This window comes from Scomber japonicus, chromosome 12 (genome assembly GCF_027409825.1).
Source record: "Scomber japonicus isolate fScoJap1 chromosome 12, fScoJap1.pri, whole genome shotgun sequence".
In the NCBI taxonomy this organism is placed as follows: Eukaryota; Metazoa; Chordata; class Actinopteri; order Scombriformes; family Scombridae; genus Scomber; species Scomber japonicus.
The window spans coordinates 19345381-19366677 of NC_070589.1; the positions used below are offsets into that span (position 1 = coordinate 19345381).

Here is a 21297-nt window from a genome sequence, read left to right on the forward strand (position 1 = left end):
GGTGGGCTGTCATATTGAAGGTGATAAGACACGTTCTGTGCTGTGTTTACATCTCTGTTTCCTGATTCTCTTCCTGTTTGTCTAATGTGTGAGAGAGGTCATGCATGGTGGCATCAAAAACACCAAGATCAGGTTCTTTTGTCACTACTTCTGTGTAATTGTGTTTAGAGACAATAAAGTAATGAGGATAATAATAAATAATAAATGCATATAATACTTGTAATGTGCAGAGGCCCTCTTAAAACTATAGATAGCAGGGCTTGCGTGCGCATGTATTGCCACTGGAGGGCAGTAATACTAACATATTCGCCTTAAATATAAAGTATTTTTAAATTCAACCTGTGTCATCCTCTGACACCGGGGTCCTTATGGCACGTTAACCATCCAATTTTAATGTTTTCTTAAGAACAGAGTAAGGGCATTATAAACATTTTTAGTCAGAAGTTGACAACTCATTGGAAATTATGATGGACCTATAGATGTGTAGAAAAATGGGGGTACGTGGGGGTGTATTTTTTTTTAATCGGTGATGTGCACAGGTATAGTTGTTCCATTCCGTGCCGGTGTCTGCTCAGGGTGTCACTAGAGGGATTCCCCACCACAGCAGTGAGTGGGCGCCGAGTTTCACAGAAATGAGCGCCTGATCGCTGCGTATCTCCTCTTGAACTTCTCAGCCGGAGAGGCTCCTCCCTGTCACAAATCAAGACGTGATAACATTTAAGAATAGGACACCGAGAGCTTCAAAACAGATTTGTAACGAGGGAGACTCACATGATCAAAGGTAAGAGGACAGCTTATTTTAAATTAAACCATTTTCAACATGATAATTGATGAAAACTTTGAATGCATCAATTAACCCCAGCAATTAAAGCAGGAGATGATCGTAGCCTCAGTACCACGTTGAGCAGTCACACAGTAAAAACTCACGATCATTTGATGACAACAAAGTCAGAGATGAAGTCAAATTAATTAGTTTATCAGTCAGGTCATGACTTCTAACTAAACTAGTAGCCTGAGTAGGATTTAAAATCTCATTAAATTTGAATTAATGCTCACTTTTGATCTGTATGGATAGAAACCGTTCTTCTTATAGTTTAATTGTAGCTACATTAATTGTTATGCTTATTAGTCATATTTCTCATAGAAATTAAATCGGCACTAAATGTGTCACAATCATGTAGATTTAATTCGGGAAGAAGTGTATTAAAAGTGATTGCTAATATTGCAGAGCGCAGCCGAATTAACACCATGAAAAGCACACTTACAATGTCACCTCTTTCATTACTAAAAGAGACAATATCACAAGAAAGCAATGTTATATTAAGTAAATAAGAATAACAAGTGTTGTTAATGTAACTTAATATAATATAAACGTACTAACATTTATTTTCTCAACTTCAACTTTTCTTAACTCAAATTAAATGTGTAAATCTTACATAAAACATGAATTATCTGTGCTGTATTCTATCATATATGTTATGGTATTTTACTCACAGATATGAACTTGGAGGAGGACAGTGGCCTGACAGTCAGTTGTGGCAATGGCAAACTCAGACAGTGGCTTATAGATCAGATTGACAGCAGGAGATATCCTGGCCTGGTTTGGGAAAATGACGAAAAAAGCATCTTTAGGATTCCGTGGAAACATGCAGGAAAGCAAGACTATAACAGAGAGGAGGATGCTGCACTCTTCAAAGTAAGACCATCCCACTTCTGTGCTGACACTGTGCACCTTAAGCATCTGACAACTGCATTCTGAACTGTACTGTACATTAATTACAAAAACTATGGATTTTAACACGTTTAGTTTTGCTTACCTGTTACATTTTTTGTTTCAGAAGTGTTTTATTTTTAACTTATGAAAAGTTATTTCAAAAGTTCACGCATTAAAACATCCTTCAAAGCCCAAACTTTGACATTTTGGGACATTGGAATTTAAAAAAGAGGTAAACCTATCTGTGATCGTTTCAGGCATGGGCAATGTTCAAGGGGAAATATAAGGAAGGCGTCGACAAGCCAGATCCCCCCACATGGAAAACAAGACTACGTTGTGCTCTCAATAAAAGCAATGACTTTGATGAGTTGGTTGAAAGAAGCCAGCTGGACATCTCAGAGCCCTACAAAGTCTACAGAATCATTCCAGAGGGAGCCAAAAGAGGTACATTACATCTACCTTATGTGCAGTAGGGCTTTGTAAAAATTACATTCAGCCTCCCATGCATGTGATACATTGATAGATTTAAGGTAATGTGTTATGAGTAAAATGGTTTATAGTTGGACTAAAGTCATGTACAGAGTGCACACAGTCTACTGTTGCACTTCACGAATGAACTTACATTGTTCATATACTATTGACAATTTTACACATACACCACTGCAGTTGATTCCGATGAGGCAGGAAGCACAAAGGAAGCCAAAGCATGTACCAAAAAGGCCGTAGTGCTTTTTTTAGAGGGCTTTGGTTAACAAGTGCAGAGTGCACACAACACAACCAGTCGACCTCCAGCCTTGCATAACTAAGTCTGCCATCATACAGTTTTTGTCACACCAGAGCAGTTCTTGCTATCTGGACTAACACTTCACTCTCAAAATGAACAGGATTTAGAGTGGTGCTTTCATCAGTCGTCCGTTGCACTTTGCAAATCACTCGAATGAAAATAGCATGACCTCACAAGTGTGCAAAACATGTTCACAGTTTCAACCTGCAAAACTGGCTTAGGTTAGTTTAGGTCACAGAACATTGTGTGTCATATAATTTTATTTTATTGTTCATTTAATTATTGTCAAAGATGTGTTGGATGTGAGAGCTTTTATATACATTTTTTGCACAGGAAGGTACGACTATTAATATGGACAAATGATGTGAAAAATTAAGTGCTGGTATATTTACAGGAATGAAGATGAGCACTATGGAGGAGACACCATCACATGTAAATGCATTTGGCTATATTGCTCCATATTCATCTCTGCACACCCAGGTCAGCTGATTCATTTTGTGACTGCTGCATCTTTGCTCTAATGCATCCAAAAATCTCTCAATATTATTGATAAAACAATTTATTCCAAATCTCTTGGGTTAATGATACTTGATGTAAGTGACCATCACTTCCCTCCATTCTCAGGTACCCAGCTATATGGTTTCTCAGGAGAGGAGGGACTGGAGGGATTACAAACAACCAGAACAACAACCCTTTCCTCCTCCACATCACCACGGACCGCATGCAGACCTGCAGTATGGCCAGTGCCACTACCCTTCACCCATCAGCCGGGCCTGGCCTGCATCACACACAGAAAATGGTAAGTTATTCATACAATTAACATGTATAGCACACTGATACAACTAAGAATGACTGCAGTGCTCAGCAGATGTACATTATGGTGCAATCAGTACGTATCAGTTTTCCTGTCTCACAAATATTATCCAAATAATGGCTTATTTTCCAACCACACTACAGTAGCTGTGACATCCTGTCAGTTATTTTATCACATGCAAAGTCAAGTGTGAGATGAAATGTGGTGCAAAATCTAAAAAGAGTTTATCAGACAATATATTATTGTCAGATTATTATATCTCTAGTGTATCTATTATATCTCTTTTGTAATTGTGTGTTTTATCAGGCCATCAAAAAGTAGTGTCAGTCATTTCTGACTTTTAGATAGTCAGGTAGTTTAAAATGTCATTTGTTATCACAATCCTTCACATGTTTTTCACAGTGGAATCAAAGTTTGATCTTGAAGGTGGAAAAAAAAACCCAAAAATACAAGTTCAAAAATTTACATCTATTTTGTCAGTTAACTTTTTTATGCATAAAGTAGTCACTTTCCAGATTATAAGGCATAAGATATCAAATAAAAACAAACAGGGAAAAAGGAAGTTCATTCTCAAATTACATATAAGTTATTAACATTATAATATCAGCTTGTGTGATTACAAATTCAAGCCTGTGGTTTTGGAAAAATGTTGGCAATGTCAGGTGGGGTAATTGGGAAGCACCAATTAAGAAGAGTCAAAGTGTTCAAAGTGTTAGTTTACAGCAGTATCAAGGTTTTAATTATTATAGAAAGCATTTGTTAAGGAAGCAGTTAATTGCATTCATGGTGTGATGTAAAGTCTTTATGCATAGTACCTCCCTATGCATAGTACCCCTCATAAAGTAAGTTGGACCATGTATTAATTACAAATGAAATAGATGAGACGGAATAAAGCATAGTCACTTGAGTGAGATTGTTGTTGTATACGGCAGGAAGATGTGTGAAGCATTTCGCTTCATGCCTTTCTGATACACTGCAAGGCTCTAACAACTTCATATTATGACATTTTCAAGGCTTGCTTTTTCCAGATTAGACTTTAATAATAAAAAAATAAGTGGTGTAATGCCCTTTCACATTTTAGTACTTTTACATTCAACACTAATTATGATAATTATATCTGAAATTATTCTACATAGGTTTTCAGCTCTCTTTTCACACCTACTTGTCAGAGACCCAACCCCCTGTGTATACAATGGACCACAACAATGCCATAACAGGTAAAGAATCATCTTGGCCACACAGATACAGACAGATGTATACTAACATTTGCTCCTATGCTTGTTTTTAAATCTTTACTATTTTGAATATATATTTGCATTTACAGATAAGAAACTACAAACACGGTACTACACATACTTACTTCCCTATTCTGATACTCAGAGCAGCGAGACATGATAGTTAACGGTGACATTTTAAAGCTATCACATGATGATAAAAAACAGGGTTAAAATGATACTTGTAATGATAAGAGAGAAGTGAGCAATATTTTAAATGCCAAGATTACAAAGATTTAATTGTTTTTTAGCTTGACATTTCATGACCTTGATTTGATCAGGCTTAAGCGTCAAACTGACATGTTAATAAAGTTTCCTACAAAAATATATGTGTCAAATGATTTTCCTCTTTTTTCAGATTTCAGCCTGCACGTGTCCCTATTCTACAGAGAGTCTTTGGTAAAGGAGGTTACCACCACCAGCCCAGAAGGTTGTCGGATCACCTCTTCATCCTCCTCCACCTCACCATCATCCTCATCCTCTTCTTCCCCAAGCTTAGAGGACAAGTTTCACAGTGGGGCAGAAATCATTCTCTTTCCATTCCCGTATCCTGAGTCTCAGAGACAGGGTGCTGACATGCTTCCTAACATACTGGAAAGGGGAGTGCTCCTGTGGATGGCGCCCGATGGGTTGTACGCTAAGCGCCTTTGCCAGGGACGGATATACTGGGAAGGACCTCTGGCTCCATATATGGATAAACCCAATAAACTGGAGAAGGAACAGCCCTGTAAGCTGTTTGACACCCAGCAATTCCTTATTGGTAAGCACTAATATGTTTGAACTCTTATAGGATTGGACATGATGACAGTAACACATGTGCAATATGACACAATCTTGTACAACATCCTTGAATTAAAAATGATCTTGTGAAGCTTATAATTTTACATTTTCATTGAGATAGTGTTGCAGAGAGTGCTGGAAGAAGTATTCAGAACTTAATAAGTAGCAATATCACATAGTTAATGTACGTTACACTAGCACTATATTTGTCATGCTGAGTTTTTAGTCAATTTAAAGTGAATAAGTCTCAATCTACATGTGTTACAGAACTGGTTTTTACTGCTCATTCAACTCTATAATTGATAAAAATAACATTGTTACATTAGTAATTGTGCTGCTTCAGCTGTTTACAGTATGACAATGCTTGTGGTCATGTTGATAATGGTAGTGCTGATGATGTTGATAAAGATGAAGGAGAGGCTGCAGGTGCATCGCACTAGCTGGGCAAGTCCCTCTCAGTGAAGAAGTAGTACTAAGAGGCCAGTCACATTCTCAGTGGGGGGCCAGAGTCAGTGCAGTCCCCACCCACCTCCTGTGGTCAACCACACAGTATGACAAAATTGTGTTTTCTCTGCCATATCATTCTGAAATTTCCACCATCCTCACCAATTGTTTCCAGAAAAATCACGTGATTAGAGTTTTTCATTTTTGCTACCTGTATATTTATATGTGACAATCTGGATTGTGGTGTAAGTAGCACATCATTGATTTGTTGTGAGTAATGTGTCTCATATATTCAGCTCCTTTATTTTCTTGCTTTCCTTCACTCAGAACTTCAAGATTTTGCCCATAGTGGACGACATATTCCGAGACACCAGGTGGTCCTATGTTTTGGAGACGAATACCCTGACCCGCAGCGTCCAAGGAAGATGATCACAGCACAGGTATTCATACACTACACAACTATACCTAAGGTAGTAATTTCAAACAGTTTTTCTAAATCATATAGATGATTACTATACATTCTCAGGTGATAAAAATATGGTCACAGTGTTCTATCACCTGAATATGCATAATATAATTTCAAAATTTAGAGACCAAATGCAGTAACTGCATATTTGGTCAAAATTTCAGAACGGAATTTGTCTTTTTGACATCTGTTTTACCCTATAAAAACAAATTTCAAAAATCAAAGTGGATGTTGATTTTCTGTGAAAATAACTTTCAGCCAAGCTAGAACACGTCACTACAGCTAAAGCGAGAAAGACTGTATCAAGTGAAAGCTAATTTTTGAAATAGCCATGGCTAGTAAGTGACATTTAACCACTTTTTAGTGGTTGTAATCTGAAAAAGATCATTTTCATGAATTTACACAGTGAAACAACTGTTATCCAGTTGTTTCACATTTGTAAATGAGTCAATAGCGAATCCAGTTATGATGGAGAAACACCTGACTAACCTGCTGCTAAGGCTAGCAAGCTTAGCAGATCTACTGCCACAAATTTAAATATGTCCATTTAAATTTGTGGTTGGGCAGATAGAGAATGATACATTTAATCCCTATCACAATGAACTGTAGATAATCAAAATAAAGTTTTTTTTATAAAGATAAATGAACACATTTTGTTGGTAGTTACTGCATTCCTTGTACTCTGTGAATATAATCCAGTGTCTGCATTTTTTAGATTGGCTGTTTCTATAATCACTTTTTTGGGGGGTAACATAATCAGCCTAAAAATACATAAAAAAGGAAGGCTGTGATATGATACACAGTTTACCAGCCAGCCTTAAATCTTAAAAACCTTTTTTTACACCTTCCCTGCTTCTGTAGGTACTGGTCTCCCCCTTTGTAGGGCATAATGGGATAATGTAAATCAGCAGTCACATGCATATTTCATACATGTAGATAACTTCATTTTAGGTGGAGCCAATGTTTGCCAGAAAATTGGTGTACTATTACCAGCAGAACAATGGCCACTACCTGCGGGCCTATGATCACATCCAGGAACAGAACCCCTCTCCAACAATCGACTATCCTTCTCAGAGACCTCTACAGCATATTCAGGAGTGACCAGAATGCACATACACTTGCATGAAGGTGTGAATGTGAATGTAAACCTCTGGCCGTTTAACACACCCTTTTACTGATGTGACTGCAGTGCTGTGTACTGTAAATGATAGAATCTGCTACGGTATTCAGGGTTAGAGATGGGGAAGACCCTGTCGTTTTCACTTGCACACCTATGCGTCGTAGTCTTTGTGTCTGTAACTGTGGAGTGTTGTCTTTTTTTCTTCTCTACAAGTATTATTGTGACAGTGTGAAGGATGCGGTTTGAGGGTGGGGGGATGAGGGGAGCGGAGGGCGAGTGAGACAGGAAGTACTAGCACAGGTGCACAGGAAGAATGGCCCCTTCGACAAACACTGATCCGTCAAAGGGCTATAACAGAGTATGAATGAATACATATTGCGCTTCCCCAGGTAACAGTTGACAATTTGATTGTTCCACTAACAGACTGAAGTGGCACTGATGACAATTACACACTCTTTCTCTTACTTAACTCTATAGTAATATCTGATATGCAAGTGAAAATATAAGTTTAGCGAACAGCATATCAGTGCTTACTCTATTGTAGACTTCACTGAAAAAAAGACAAATAGAAAAGAAAGCTACACCTGGAATTTGAGAGAAATCTATTTTTTACTGGTCTGGTGGATTCCTTTAAATTACATCAACTGTCAAAACTACAGTGTGTAGGTGGTCATCAAGATTTATGAACTAACTTGTGGTTGATTTTCCACCCACATGTCCACCTTATATACATGGAAATTTGCTATTTTTAGCATAATTCGTCTTAAATTACAGTTATTAACAAGTTTAAAGTGTTGCTAATAATTCAAAGCCATGAAAGGTTTGTTTACATATGGATCTAATGGTTATCAGCACGTGAAGTTAAACCTCGGTTTTAATTCACACATACAGAAAATCCAAAGCACAGACTTGCCTGTAGCACAGTATTACTGAGCACCTTGCAGTCAAGGTGCGTGTCACCACAAGGACTGGCCTTTATAGGCAGCTTCTGCTGGAAGAAGACTGGAAAGATGACACTCATCCCGTAACTTGCAGGGAAACCATACTGTACCTGTTCCTCTTGATCTGAAACTAGTGGCCTCACAAATGGGAAGAAAAACTAACCTTTGTGGTCAGTTTTCAGGTTCAGCCAGGGAGGAGCTCAATGGTTCCCATGCCTGAGGCCTGTGTAACATCCACCAAAAACTATTCTGAGAGCCTGACAAAATATCAGTATCCTATTTTGAATTTTCACACATTGACACAAAATGCAAAAGTGAGTAGAGTGGAAATACGTAAGCTGTTTAAGTTCTAAAGGCTGATGCTGCAGAAGGAGCGATAAAGATTTTGTTATGTTTCTGTGGTCCAAAGTTTCGATCTCTACATTTACTTCCTTCACACTTAAACCACATCACTTTCACAAAGTCTGACCAAAATCACAGGCAGGAATGTTTCTTTTTTCTTCTTTTTTTTATGAACCATAAATCTTTTTCCCCTCTTATATATCTAGCCAGTCCCCCCGATTATCTGATTACATTTTATTTCACGTTATTTTAAAATCAGACATTTGGATTAAAAATCAAATACTAATAGTGAAAATGTTACCTTCTCAATGTACAGTGTGCTGTTGTATAAAACCTCTGTATATATGTATGTGTGTGTAGTATAAGGCTATGTGTGTTCATGTGTGTAGGTGAGTACATTTGTGTATCTCAAAGTTGCGATATGACTGTTATCGGGAATTGACATTTGTGGACTCAGGATAAAACATGTGACTCCCCCACCTACAATGACAGTGACTCAAACTCAGACACACATCACACATTACAGTTACAGTAAAACTATCAGTGAAATCTACAGAGGAAACCCCAAAAGAGTGCATACTGAAAAAGCATTCTTGTCTTGTCTTAAATAAAATGACTTTGAAATATCAATAAATTCAATCTGCTATTAAAGTCTCTTCCATTTTTTGTAGCTCTTTGCAAACAACTAGAGGGAGAAAAAGATAGTCATATTTAGTAAGGGAAAGTCTGAAAAAAGAGAAGAAAAAGAAAAAACACATTCACACATTTTCATGGTGTTTCCCCCTCTGCAGGAAGCCACATCATTTGTAGTCTGACTTCAGTTTTTTCCGCCCATATGAGCCGTTACTCCAAGTGACATTGCCCTTCAGTCGAAGCTTTGGAGCGGATTGTTCAGTCAACTAATGCCCCAAACATCAACACCACCCAAGGTTTTACAGAGAAATGAAACTATCACCAGCATATCAACTGAAACACTTTCTCCAAAAGAAAGAGACAAATATGATATAGTATCAGTCTTCCATACTTCACTTTTTTGCAACTCAAATAAGAACCAGAAAAAACATGTGAAATTGCTGTGTATATTTGCTGCAAAAAAAAAAAATCAAGTTTTAACTATAATTACAGTCACATCATTAATTCCACTTGCTGTAAAACTTGTTTATACTTGCACTGAGATTCTGGTATTAATTTTTTACTGATACACATTCAGTAAACATACATACAACATATTCAGAAGATATTACCTATCATAATCAGCATTAATGATTTTTAATTAATTATTTCCATGTGTCATAATATACCAAGACTCAATAAACTACTGATTGGTGTAGCTGCAGCTAAACAAAAAGCTCATACTGTGATATAGGAAGCAGGGGGCACAGTTATACCTCTCCACACCAAGCTTCAAGTGATCAAACAAAGTGATAATGATCTTTGGGAGCAGTTACGGTGGGTGCTAGTGGTATACATACAGTTCAGTGTCATGGGTGGTCACAGTGGCATAAGAGTAGTTGACAAATAGCAGGCACTGGATACTTCATATTAAGCATATTGTAATTGCTATATGGTGTCAAAAAGGAAGATTAGACTGATGAAACAAAAACAAGTGCTCCCTCTGCTGGAATGAAAGTTGTTAAACTGTCTGTTATCAGTCACAGCACGACTGGGAAGTGGTCAAAGTCATCTACTAACGGAGGAGCGTAGAAAGATCAAGAATGCCATGCCATAACTGAAGCTAGAGATCATCCTTGAAGAGACACAGGAGTTACGATCTACCCTTGTATACTATCATCTGTTTTCACTTGACCAAATTTCCACACTTACTGTAAACAACCAAACCATCTCCATGACGATTAAGCAACTAATTCTGCTGTGGAGGGCCACATTATGTGGCTGAAAGCCCTGGAAAAAGCAAATGTAGTTGACCCTTGTTTTTGTCATACACTAAATCTAACACAAAAGTACATAAAATGTATTCAGCAATCACAACCCAACTTGCAAATTCTGACAAATGCTTGGCTTGATTCCCCTTTTGAACATTTTCACAGAGAACATACCTGTGGTAATTCCACACCCGGCTCCGGATCAGTGACCCCAGTATGTTTAGGGTCAGGAATCACTGAGACCCCTGACTGGGATTTGATGACAGTCCTGCTTAACCTTCACAGACTCTTGTTGATCCTGCTTGTTGACCCATGGTTAGGCAGGTGTTGACCTAATTTTCCTTTTTATGTATTTTCACTTAAAGCTGACACCAGTCATGACTCACAGGCCCATTGCAAATGCTCAGGATGCAGTAGCTGATGTGGGCAAACACAGATAAATTGTTGAACGATGATAACAAAGGACATTAAAACTATCCTGTGTATGTTTGAGAGTGTATGTATGTGTATAATTATTCTCTATTATATCATCATTATAATTTATTACTATAATGATATTAATTCTCTGGATATGACCTACAGGAGGCATGAGAATTGCTCCCCATTACCAGTAAATAAAATCTTTATCGGCACAATTAATCATCTTGAATTGTTTTCAGACGTCTATGTTTATCTGAGTGTCTTCAGATAACAATGTACTTGACCTAATACATTACGATGGCAGGAAAGCAATAACAGTCGTCGGATAAGGAGCAGCAAAGTAATGGAAAACAATCAGATGTCTTTGGACACAAGTGTAAACAGATAAGAGTTGATAAGCAGAACAATATGGTGGTCTACCTGGCACTGGTGCAAGGGCTGGGCTGACTGTTTAGTTTGGCTGGTAACTTGCAGAAGTTTTGGAGATAAAGGATGTTACGCTAAAATGCTATTTGATCAAGTAGGAAATGCTGCATTGTCACCATAATCTAGATTTCCTCCAGAGACACAGAACAGAGTTGGGTTTTTAAAACAGAAAGAGAGCAGAGACTGCAGTTAACAAAAAGAAAAAGTGATATTGGTGCAGTAAAATAAATGACCACCAGGGAGTGATGTATCATTGGTATCCTTACACAGCTGGAGAGAGGAAAGATAGGAACCATAATGTTCACACATTTGGATGTTGCATTCACAAACCCTTTGATCGCTCCTAATGGCCTGTGGACTACTAACACCCCTGCCTCTAAGACAAACATACACATACAAGGAGGAGTGCACACACACAGAGTTATGTAATATATCTGATCGGATTCATTGACATTAAATGGCTAATCAAGGTTTCTTGATTTCTTGAAAACTCTTTCCCATCAAAACCAGGAGTTTGGGATTCCATTCATTTCATTTTGCATCTCTTTCTAAACAGAGATACTTTGTTTTGTATGTCAAGTGACAACCAGAACCAGTGCTGACAGAGAGACGGAGGTGGTCAGAGTGACAGCTCGTAGGCCCTGTTGCGTGAGAGTGACTCGAGCTGTTCTCAGACTCTGTGTGGTCTGGGTGTGTGGTCTCCAGCTGACGGGCAGGGAGGAGGATGGGGAGCCCTACGAGTATATATGCGTGTTTGCGTGTGTGTGTGTGTGCTCATGTGTTTACTTTATCCAGAGTCAGGTCCAGGCTCTCTGTAGCCATGGCTTGACTAGAAAGTCCTGCCTTCCGCCACTCAGCAGCCTCTGTCAAAAAGATAAACACAGGCCGCCACCGCTCTGACATGGCTCATCTAAGGATAATTTTTATCCATGTATACTTATGGGACCTATGAAACCTCAGATTAGAGAGTCTTAAACTAGTTTGTCATTTCTGAAACTATAGCCTTGTATAGAATGAATGTTCCACTGCTTTTACCAAATAGTCCCAGAATAGAAATTGCTAAGTAAGTGCCTAAGCTTACCTATATACTAATGGACATTTTGCATTGAGCATAATTTGGAGGATGACAGCCAGATTCTTCCTTTCATGTATGCTTTTCCTTCACAAGTAAGACATGCATAAACATTGCATGTGTAATCAAATATTTCTGATTTGTATGGGAAACCGCTCAGTTTGGCTTTGAGGTTTTTGTTTTTTTTCCTTTCATTGCATCTAAAATATTCACCTCATGTTGGATGAATCTGGGTTTTATGTTTTTGTTTTTCATCTTTTCTTTTGTCCTTTGTTTTGTGAATATTTTGACAAGTGCGTTATGAATGAAACTTACTGAATTTAAGTTGTCATTTAAAGCTTCTTTGAGACTCTTGAAAAGTGCTCCCTTAATGAAATGCATTATTGTGATTAATAACAATAATAATAACAACAACAAATAAAAATAATAATAATAATGATAATATGGTTAATGACATTATTATTATTGTTGTTATTGTTGTTATTATTATTATTATTATTATTGTTATTATTATTATTAGTGGTAGTAGTAGTAGTAGTAGTAGTAGTAGTAGTACCATTATTATTAACATAGACAATTGAAAGGGTTTACTTCAAGATCATTAACTGCAGATTCACAATTAAGGAAATTAGACCTCAAACAACCTCCATCACTCTTCCCTCATACACACACACACACACCCAACCACTGGGCTACCCTACACTCCTCTCCCTCTCCCACAGCGATCTCAAGGGAAGGCTATGTAATGCAGCACTGCTGAGAACGCGCCATGAAAATATAAATACAACCTCGCCGCATTTCAACCATGTAAATAAACAGGGCCACCCAAATTTTCAATTAGAGCTGGTGTGGAAGGCAGGAAATGGGGTAGACAAGAGGAGACCACACCCCCTTCTCTATCCTCCACTTCTGAAACGAGTCCAGGTCAGGGACATGGGACAGTGGCATAGGAGGAACAATGGGGAGCATGGCATTTAGTACCCTTTAAACTGCACATCCCCCTCCAGCACCACCTTGCTCCTCCTCTCATTTCCTTTCAAGGATGGAACTCATGCATGCTTCCACAAAATTCAGATATGGGCATGAAATGAAGATTGTTGGATTTGATTTGGCTACTTATACCTTTGAAATAACTATAATCCTGCTAATACATAAGATTTTTGGTTCACATGTCTGCAAACATTTGCAAACATTTAATTTACTTCATTTTGAGAAACCAAGCCTTACACCAGCTTGCCTTATCAGTCCCATCTAGGTTATCAGACCATTCCTATCTGGCTGAAATGAGGCATTCTCACTGTATTCCATGTCTTCTTAGAACAACTAGGCACCATTATTGCACAGCTAAGCCCTGGGACCACCCAGGAGCTGCCAGGAGCTGGGGTCCAGTTTTGTGAGGCAGAGGCAGGGTTCTTGTTGTGATAAGAAAGACAAGCCGTCTCTAAGGAGAGATGGTGCTTTGATTGTGTAGCCTGATAGTTACTGGATCAAAGTCAGGATAGACTCGACCAGCATTCACTACGTTGAGCTCATTTGCCTGTTGGTCACTGCTTCAGCTGTGGTCATTCGGCAAACATCATGGGGCCTATTAGTTAGCATAAACACACAACTTAGTGTAATTACCCCAGAGAGTCAAGGAGCTGTGTCATGGAAGTCACTTTCACCTCAGATATGTCTGTAAGGGACACCACCACATTTCTTAATGACTATAATTTACCCAGCGTGGGCAAAGCTCATTTAGATAAAGTCTGAGGGAATAGTCTTCATATTGTTTTTTCCTAGGATGGCACCAGCAGATATCTCAAAATTGTGTCTTCGGAGCAAATCCTTCTCCGTCTATCATCTATTGTTCAATGTTTATGTTTGATTGGTCTCTGACTGCAGCGTCTCTTCCCTCACAGAGCCCAAACAGCCACACAGGAAACAGCCAGTATAAACACAGGGCTCAGGAGATCCTCTCTTGCCTTGACTCTGAGCTGTGGTACCACAGTGTAAACACACAGAGACAGTGGCTACTCATTTTGAGAAAGTTTGAAAACCCATGGGCCATCATTCAAGTAGGATTTTACCTGACTCGTGAGAGTAACAGAATCAGAAATATTCACTGGACACGGAGTAATTCCCTTCAGCTCAAATGGGATGTATTTCACTGACAGATAAAGTCATGGCTTTGACAGCTTTGTCTGATATTATGTTAGATGAATCAGAGCAAATATTTTGCGGCTGTACAGTGCTTTCAGTTAAATGCGAATGCCAGAGGAAGATAAAAAAACAAAGTATTAAACAAATTACAATTTTAACTATCTGGGGTTCTTTCTACTGACATATCTTTGCATTATTTACTGTTCAAAAAGTTTTTTATTTAACTCAAACTGACCCTAAGTTCAGCCTCTGTCTGAAACTGGCCATTATGGCTCCTGTTTCTTCAAAGCCACACTCCCTAAGCGCCCCCTCTGTTCTGATTGACCAGTTCTTGGAAGCTGTTCCTGGGGGAAAATCCAAGTTGTTTTTGAGTTTTTGACAGTTACAATGCTACAATACCCATGAGCCTCATCAACCGTTACTATGGAGACGAAGACAATCCACTTTGCATTACATTACAACCCACCGACAACAAAAAGGAACAAAAACAGAAGTAAAATGCACCAAGTCCATCCACAACACCATGCCCATCTCTAGCTTTCTTCTATCAAAACTGACAAACATCATCATGACATGATATAGATGAGTTATCAAGGACACTATAGTGTTTTTGTGTTAACTCACTGACAAAGAAATAAAGAAATGAAAACAAGGATAAAATCTCATGATTAAATGTTAAATGGAGCGGTTGTAATTAATGACAAAAAAGAATACAGGCTCTATGCTCCCAAGTTCCAACAGACAGAAAAAAAACATACATTCAATTGAAATGGATTTAAAAAAATTTGTCTATGCACACTAATCTATAAATTAAATATTATGACTATTTAATGAACTGCCATGATCTTGGGTTATCTAGACTGTAGATAAATAACAGAAAATTACAAAAGACATAATATGTCCCCTTTAAGGGCTCACCATGGGAACATACCCATATCCAACAATATCCTTATGACAATCCATGCAATAATTGAGATATTTCTAGGGTGGACCAAGGTGGTGGACCAACCCACCCATGGATAGATAAACATTGCCTTCTGCTAGTGTTGTCAAAATGGAAGAGGATGTTCATATTAATTAGTTGGACATAGAGATGATGAATCAGAAACTTAAGTATATCTTTGCCTGAGAAAAGCACAAGTTGAAGTGTGCATGAGTCATGGGAGAGTCAAAGCTTGGAGTTGTACAGTCTATCAGACCTCTCACTCCCATATGCTGTGTTCAGAATTCAGCATTCGTTTTAAGTGCACTGCTCCAATTACATTATTTGAAGTGTAAAAAAAATGAAAAGGACACACTTTACACTAATATTGACCTTGCATGAAATAAGCCTTGGAGCTTTCTGTCCTACTTCAACATTGAGACCTCAGCAAGCCCTCTGGGGAATGTATTTCTAACAGCAATGTGATGGTTTTAACAACCTCCTTTAGAACAACAAGCTTCTGACTGGTATAGCAGGGAAACACCCTGGTGCTGGATTAAATGACCTGCTGAACATCAATTGGAACAACATAGAGGTGTATTTGGTGAGAGAATATTCATTTGCTATAAAAATAAAGATAACAACTGGTAGCTGTTCTGTCCATTGTGTACTAGGCTACAGTTTTAGTGTTGTTTAAGTCAATGCAGTCTAAGTTGTTACTGTGGTTTATACCAGGGTGCATTGCTATATGCAGCACAGTACTCAAAAGCAGAATATTTGGGATATTGACAATAGTAAGAGTAATCTTGTTTTGTGATGATAGTAGGCAATATTGAATACATCCAACCAAATGAAAAATGTATTATTATAAGTATTGTTTTTATTATGTGCAGTTGTTCAGATTTTCCCTCAAAATGTTAAACCAATTGTACACATTGTATAACAAGTTTTATTATTTATCATCCTTAGGCCTGTTTTTTGTAAAAGCTAAATAATTTAATGTAATCTCTAAGGTTTGTTGTATTATATTGGCAGATTTCAACACTGGTTCCTTTGTTTCTCCAGGCTTGATTTTGTATTAAAATGCCGTCAATTTTTTTGTTGTTGTTTTCTTTATTTCTGGCACAAAAGTTGCCTTCCAATTAATGGAAATATACACAAGTTTTAAAACAGGGAAAATTAAACTATGATTAATTATTCACTGAATTTAAATCATATTGCATTGCTTTGCAGCCTGAGCTGGCTTGACAGCCCAAATAAGTAACAGTTTGAGGTCATAGCAACAACCTCTTACATTTCTTTGTGAGACAAAATCCATAAAATATATTATTTCCTTTTCCTCCACAACCAATAAACTAAATTGATTGACTGATTCTAGTCAACCTGATTGTTGTGCACAGAAATCTTGTAACTTTTGAGACAAAACTATTTATATTTTTGGATAAAACTGTTGTTAGAATTACACAATATATGCCACAGTGTCTGGATTAGATTTTTTTTTTCACACTGACACTTGCATATCAGATTTGACAAAACTCTGTTCCAGTCTGTATATGATTATAGATCATGCTAAACCAAAACATTTACAATATTTGTATTAACCACATTATTTACTTCATTTGCAAGTGGGGCATTAGTGGTTATCATATGAATCATGTGGAAGAATCAACATATGGCAAACACTTGTAGCACTTTACTGACTAATAGTTACATTAAAGTTTAGAAAAACATTGCAAAAGTGTTGTTGTGATGCATTTTAAAGACAGTAAACCTGCTCTGTCCAGTTGACACACACTAAGGTCTCTTGTGCCCAGCAGGGGGCATGTTTGAACACACTCCTGTGACCATTTTTAAATGGCATTTGGGATACTGCTCTGTAATACTGTTTTAATATTTCTCTGAAAAGGTGCAGGACTTTTTTCTGTGATGTACTGTGCTGGCATTTAGAGAACTACATGGACATAATACCATCAAGGAAAGAGGTACTGTGATTGTTTTATTTCTATGAAGAGTTGAATTTTGAATAACAGATGTTTGATAGCTTTACAAAGTAAATGACATTATTTTCACGGTAAAGAATATTTATCCAGTCAGTACAAACTAAAAGAATTAAAAGAAGACATGTATAATGTTTTCATTCAAACAGTTGATTTGTATGAGCTGCCTTCAGTGTTGACCGTACCCACCCATTGGTGAGAGTGCTGTGTGTGTGTGTGCATGCTATGGCATTTCAGTTTGGACATTATCAGACCTTTGATCCTCCCACTGTGTGCATGCCGTGTACTGGCACAAACAAAGCTTATCTGCTCACTTCTAGCGCCACATAACCACACCTTCCTTTGCTTCTTAGAGCTCATTTACATAGACTGCATTCAAACTTGACCTTGTAATCTAATTTGCATATTTTTGTAATTTTCCAAATACTTGCTTCCCACACACACTAAGGCATTATGCAAATGCTCTTCACCAGATTTTCTATTAGATTTCTCCTAATTCTTATTAGAGCCATATGAAAAATTAGATCAAAAATTGCTACACACAAGACTTTTTCTTTCAGTGGTTAACAAACTGCAACTTTAAATGCTGGCAAAAGAAATCATAAAAACAATCATTAGATGGGGACAAAACATAATAACTCTTTTAAACTTGTGACCATAATTGTCATCAACACCTCCTCATTTGCAAGATACTTCTCAATAGGAGTCTGTTCTGTACAATGAGGTGATGATATAGAGCCTGTTTTCTTCTGAAACATATTCCTAGTTTTCTGGGGATGCCAGATTTTCACCTTTACTGCCTTCCGTCTTGCCTGTGTTCATTTTCTGTGCTGTCAATTATATGGGGTTTCATACACATAAATCTTTGTCAAATGCTGATGTTATTGGTAGAAATGACTTCAGATTAGAAAGATAAACACCCTACTTTATGGCCAAACAATACAGTTCAGGAGGCCAAGTTGTATCCAGCCGGTTTACAGGTAAAATTGATCATACACTGTAAACAGGAGACTTTCCTGAAAAGTATAATTTTTAAAACCATTGTGACCATTGTAAGTGACTCAATAACCATACCAAAATGTTCACAGTGCAAACACTACTGTAAACCTAAGCAAACAAAGTGACTTATCTAATAGTACAGTATGAATTGCTATGGTAGCCTTTATATTCCCAAATAATGTAAATGTGTACATTGTAACATTAAAATAAATATAAATGCTTCATAATGCATGTGACAGCTGCACCCCTGTAGCTGAGTAACGCACACCCTTATTGTAAACATGAACAACGGTAGTCAAACTTCAATTTCGAGCAGTACATAAAATTTGCCTGCTTAGTGTTTAGATAATACGTTTGATCCTGATATCAATTTATCAGGTTCAACAATGTGATTGATAACTCCATTTACAATTTCTTTTAGCTGATGTCTAGATTTTTGACAGTAATTCTTTTCTGATGGTATTTGCAGGCATTTCTCCATCACAATATTGTCTGAAATGTTCAGAATGCAACTCAGAGGAACAAGGAAGCCAGACTTCTACAGTTTCTGTGGGTATTTCTGTCCAAGATGTTATATTCAGAGATATTCTTAATTTTTGATCTGAGATGACAAAGAAGTTAATGAGGTGAGACAGCGTGAACATTTTTTTAATATTTATATAAGGTGTTCATTGTTGAACATTAGGCTTTTATTAACAGTTTCACAGACTCCACACACCCTGACAAATCTTTCTCACTGCCTCTGTCAGTCTCTGTTCACTCTCTTGAATACTCTTTCGAACTAACTAAAATAAACAATAGATTGCTCAGCAGTGTGATTAATTGCTGATTGTTAATCATTTATCATGTAACTAATGGAGCCATGTGAGGACAATGAAGCAGCCTTTGGTTAAACCAGGACATATAAATCATATTAGACACATTATCATTGTGTAGAAAGTAGGAGCGTCATTTACGCAGTGAATGCCTTGATACAGCGAGTTCTAATGTGGACATTATTATTCAATTAGTACAGCCTACGTTTGCTTGTGGTCACACTATTATCTTCAACTGAAAAGAAAAGATGAATTGTGTAAAATATTTATCTGCCTGAAATATTGTTGTCCGTACTGAGATTTACTGCAAGAACTTGTCACTTTTTCCAACTGGTGACTTACTCATTGAGAGTGAAGTTCTTTGTAACTCCAACTCTAGAGGGCTCTGTTGTCAGAAGCGGAGACCACTGCTGTGCCTCAATAGCGTGACTAGGCAGAACACAGCTGTCAAGAGGTGTGGAAAGGCCTCTCTGCTGCTCTCAGCTGTGAAAACAGTTAGCAAGAAACCCCTCTCACACACCCACACACACAAACAAACACAGACACAAGAAGATTTATTGCTATATTACACCTTGTGACTTTTAAAAATCCTAATGATGTCAAAGATTACTGTATCAGTATTCAGTTATGGCCTTTGTGAATGTTCGAGAAAAACTTGTGACAATAAAAGTTTGAATTAGTCTACAAGGCACAGATATAATTAGTTTTTATTGGCAGGCACTTCTTCCTAATAAATATGAGCAGTTCAACAGTAGCCAATCTAAAACAGAATAAAACATGATTAAAGTGAGTATTATCCACAGTCCACATTAACTTAATTGCTAAAGGAGCAGTAAGGTGTATAGAATGACTGATCATAGTTACATTTGACTAAATTGATGGCTGTGACGGAAATTCAAATATATTCAGAAGGATTTTTACAGCAACAGCTTAACAACCAAAAACATATGACACAAAGATACATGTGTTATTTCTTATCTCAAGGAACACATTGTTTTTGCTGACATACACAATGATGAGCATCAAACCAGGCCAAGTCTCTTGTTAAAATTCAAATTTGCTATAAAGGAGATATTATTTCACCATTTAATGTTCTCAACAGGAAATGACTCCTCAATTACATAAGTAAATTAATTCACTTAAAGTCTAACCAAGGCCCAGCCTGTAAATCAAGTCTTTAGAACAGATTAGTATAGCTGCGTGATGTCATCATAAACGAGAGCGGGGGGGGAGGGGGACATTATTTATAATTAACCTGACAACTTACAGAGCCAGTGTGATCCAATGTTTGTTTTGAGATGTACTTCTTGACAGTCTTGATGCACAGTAAAAAAATAAAATAAAATAAAATGAAATATATATATATATGTATATATATATATATATATATATATATATATATATATTAGCAGGATGTAGCAGTATTGATTGATTGATTGATTTTTTGAGAAGAACACCTTATTCTTCTGACCCCATCTATTGCATGTCTTTCTTTACAAGGATAGGAATCCCTCCTCTGTTGCTCTTCCTAAGGTTTCTTCCATTGGTTCCTTGTTGAAAGATGTTCTAGGGAGTTTTTATTTGGATCCAGTGTCTAAGGACAAAGGATGTTGTATTGCTGTACAGACTGTAAAAACTCCTGAAGCAAATTGGTGATTTGTTAGGCGATAAATGTAAAAATGACTTGTCTTGACATAAACATTTGCCTGAAAAAATGTAATATGTTAGTAGATTGCCCATCTACATCAAGCAGACATGAACAAGCAATTACCATGCATTTGGAGTTTCTGACTACCTGATGAATGTTAGTAAAATATTCAGTTAAAATATTCAGTTTCCTTCTACCTCTGTTTCGTTCTCCACCAACTCTTGAGAAAATAGCTTGCTCTTTAGTGAGTTAATGCTATGTTCACCAGCAAATTGCTGACTTTGTCTGTTTGCC

At 37.3% G+C, this 21297-nt stretch overlaps 1 protein-coding gene across 1 annotated transcript; it reads left to right on the top strand.

The window, feature by feature from the left end:
- The first annotated feature begins 737 nt into the window (after window positions 1–737).
- Window positions 738–7630, top strand: irf4a (interferon regulatory factor 4a). Its single transcript, XM_053329952.1, has 9 exons — window positions 738–781; window positions 1497–1696; window positions 1972–2158; window positions 2893–2978; window positions 3123–3297; window positions 4449–4529; window positions 4945–5346; window positions 6138–6250; window positions 7228–7630. Exons 1-9 carry the CDS (start codon window positions 772–774, stop codon window positions 7375–7377), a joined length of 1404 nt encoding a protein of 467 aa, XP_053185927.1. The 5' UTR covers window positions 738–771; the 3' UTR covers window positions 7378–7630.
- The last annotated feature ends 13667 nt before the right edge of the window (window positions 7631–21297 follow it).

Bases quoted from the DNA above. Each gene is read 5' to 3' on its own strand.
- irf4a (XM_053329952.1), top strand. The intron at 1,697-1,971 runs GTAAGACCATCC...TGATCGTTTCAG, and splicing joins AGGATGCTGCACTCTTCAAA to GCATGGGCAATGTTCAAGGG. The intron at 5,347-6,137 runs GTAAGCACTAAT...TCCTTCACTCAG, and splicing joins CACCCAGCAATTCCTTATTG to AACTTCAAGATTTTGCCCAT.